Source organism: Emiliania huxleyi, assembly GCF_000372725.1.
Source record: "Emiliania huxleyi CCMP1516 unplaced genomic scaffold EMIHUscaffold_258, whole genome shotgun sequence".
Classification (NCBI taxonomy): domain Eukaryota; phylum Haptophyta; order Isochrysidales; family Noelaerhabdaceae; genus Emiliania; species Emiliania huxleyi.
In genome coordinates, this window is record NW_005200104.1 from 124,926 (window position 1) to 126,701 (window position 1,776).

At 70.2% G+C, this 1,776-nt stretch overlaps 1 protein-coding gene across 1 annotated transcript in view; it reads left to right on the plus strand.

Moving 5' to 3' along the window:
• Positions 1–1,776, plus strand: part of TPS2 (putative alpha,alpha-trehalose-phosphate synthase) — a gene marked incomplete at its 5' end in the record, with an annotated part of 9,727 nt that overhangs the window by 6,711 nt on the left and 1,240 nt on the right. Inside the window, 7 exons of the mRNA XM_005777700.1 lie at positions 73–200; positions 311–442; positions 492–792; positions 887–1,041; positions 1,147–1,290; positions 1,328–1,574; positions 1,705–1,772. Coding sequence (XP_005777757.1) covers positions 73–200; positions 311–442; positions 492–792; positions 887–1,041; positions 1,147–1,290; positions 1,328–1,574; positions 1,705–1,772 — 1,175 coding nt within the window. The remainder of the gene's footprint in view (positions 1–72; positions 201–310; positions 443–491; positions 793–886; positions 1,042–1,146; positions 1,291–1,327; positions 1,575–1,704; positions 1,773–1,776) is intronic.

Sequence of the window (1,776 nt, forward strand, 5' to 3'; positions counted from 1 at the left end):
TCGGCCTCCTCCTCCTCGACCCCCTGCGAAGCTCCTCGCACCCCCTCCTCACGAGTCGTGGCCGGAGCGTAGGCTTCCTGCTCTTCGAGTACACGCGCAACTTCCTCTCTTGCTGCAAGCGGATGCTCGGGCTAGAGTACGAGTTCCACAAGGGCGGCTACCTCGGGGTCGAGTACGAGGGGAGGCACGTCATGCTGCAGGTGGCGACCTTCGGCATCTCGCCCCCCAAGCTCGAGGCGCCTCTCGCCGTCACGAGCCACGCCCCTCCTCCCGCACACCTCCTCATCCCGCCCCTGACCCTGCACGCTAGGCGCGGCTAGCCGCCATGAGCCACGCCGCCTCGGGGCGGGCCGCCTTCCACGGCCACGCGCACGCGCCCCTCGCCGCGCCGACGGATTGCGCCGCGGAGCTGGGCAGCGCCATCGCGCAGGCTAGCTCCTCGGTCCGTGCGGTTGTGAACGGCGTCTCTTCACGCCTCCATCTGTGAACAGGTCTGCTCCTCCGGCCGCGTGGTTGTGGGCGGCGTGGACTACCTCGATCGGCTCAAGGGAGTCGCGCCCAAGATGCTCGCGTGGGAGGCGCTGCTGCGCGACTACCCGCACTACCGGAACGGGCACGTGCTGCTGCAGGTCTGCGTCGGCGCGCGCAACAAGATCCACATCCAGGAGGCTGGCCAGGTCGAGGCGGAGATCACGCGCATCGTCGAGCGCATCAGCGCCGCCTATCCGGGCACAGTGCACTTCGAGGTCCGGTCGAGCCTCTCCCCGGCGGCGCGGCTACAGCTGTGGGCAGGTGAGAGGCGAGGGTCTGCAGCTGCAGAGGGGAGGGCCGGCTCCAACCCGGGTCGTCCGCGACACGTCCGCGACACGTCCCTGACACGCCCCAGGCATGGGGATGCTCGTCGGCACGCAGCTGCGCGAGGCCGTCAACGTGTGGCCTCTCGAGTACGTCTACTCGCGCCACTTGCGCGGCTTGCCCGCCGGCGTGCTCGTCCTCTCCGAGTTCTCCGGCTTCGCTCGCGTGCTCAACGGAGGCCTGCGCGTCAACCCAAACTCGCAAAAGGCGGCGCTCCCCCCGCCTTCCCCCCTTTCGTCTGCCCCCCCCCCCCCTGCCTGGCGCGTGACGGCTCTCCCGGTGTCGCCGCAGGAGCTCGTCGAGGCGCTCGACACGGCGCTCCGGATGGCGCCGGCGGAGCGGCTAGCGCGTGGCCTCAAGGCAACATTCCGCCTGCCCTCCGAACCTCTCCCCTCTCGCCTCTCGCGTCTGGCGCCCGCCGCCGCACCGGGCGGGGTGAGTGAGCTGTCTCCCCTCCCCTCCTCCTCCGCAGGACTTGGCGCACATCCAGCGCTGCACGCTCGAGGAGTTCGCGAACCGCTTCGTGACGGACCTCAAGGCCACGCAGACAAAGCGCGAGGAGGACTTCGTCTCTGTCGGCTTCGGCCTCTCGAGCTTCCGCATGGTCGGGATGGGCGCCGGCTTCAAGCCGCTCGACGTCGTCGAGTCGCTGGACAAGTTCCAGCGCTCCTCGCACCGCGCGCTGCTCCTCGACTGGGGCGGCACACTCACGCCAGCCGGTGCGACTTCCTAGACGCTTCCTAGACACTTCTCAGACACTTCTCAGACGCCCTCACGCCAGCTCTGCCGCCGCCCACCCCCCATGGTCTTCGCGACCCTCGCCCCCTCGCCCCCCTCGCCACGCCGCAGACGCCGGCCTGTACGACACGCGCGACTCCACCGACGGCCACGTCGTGCCGCAGCGCGTGCTCAACGCGCTGC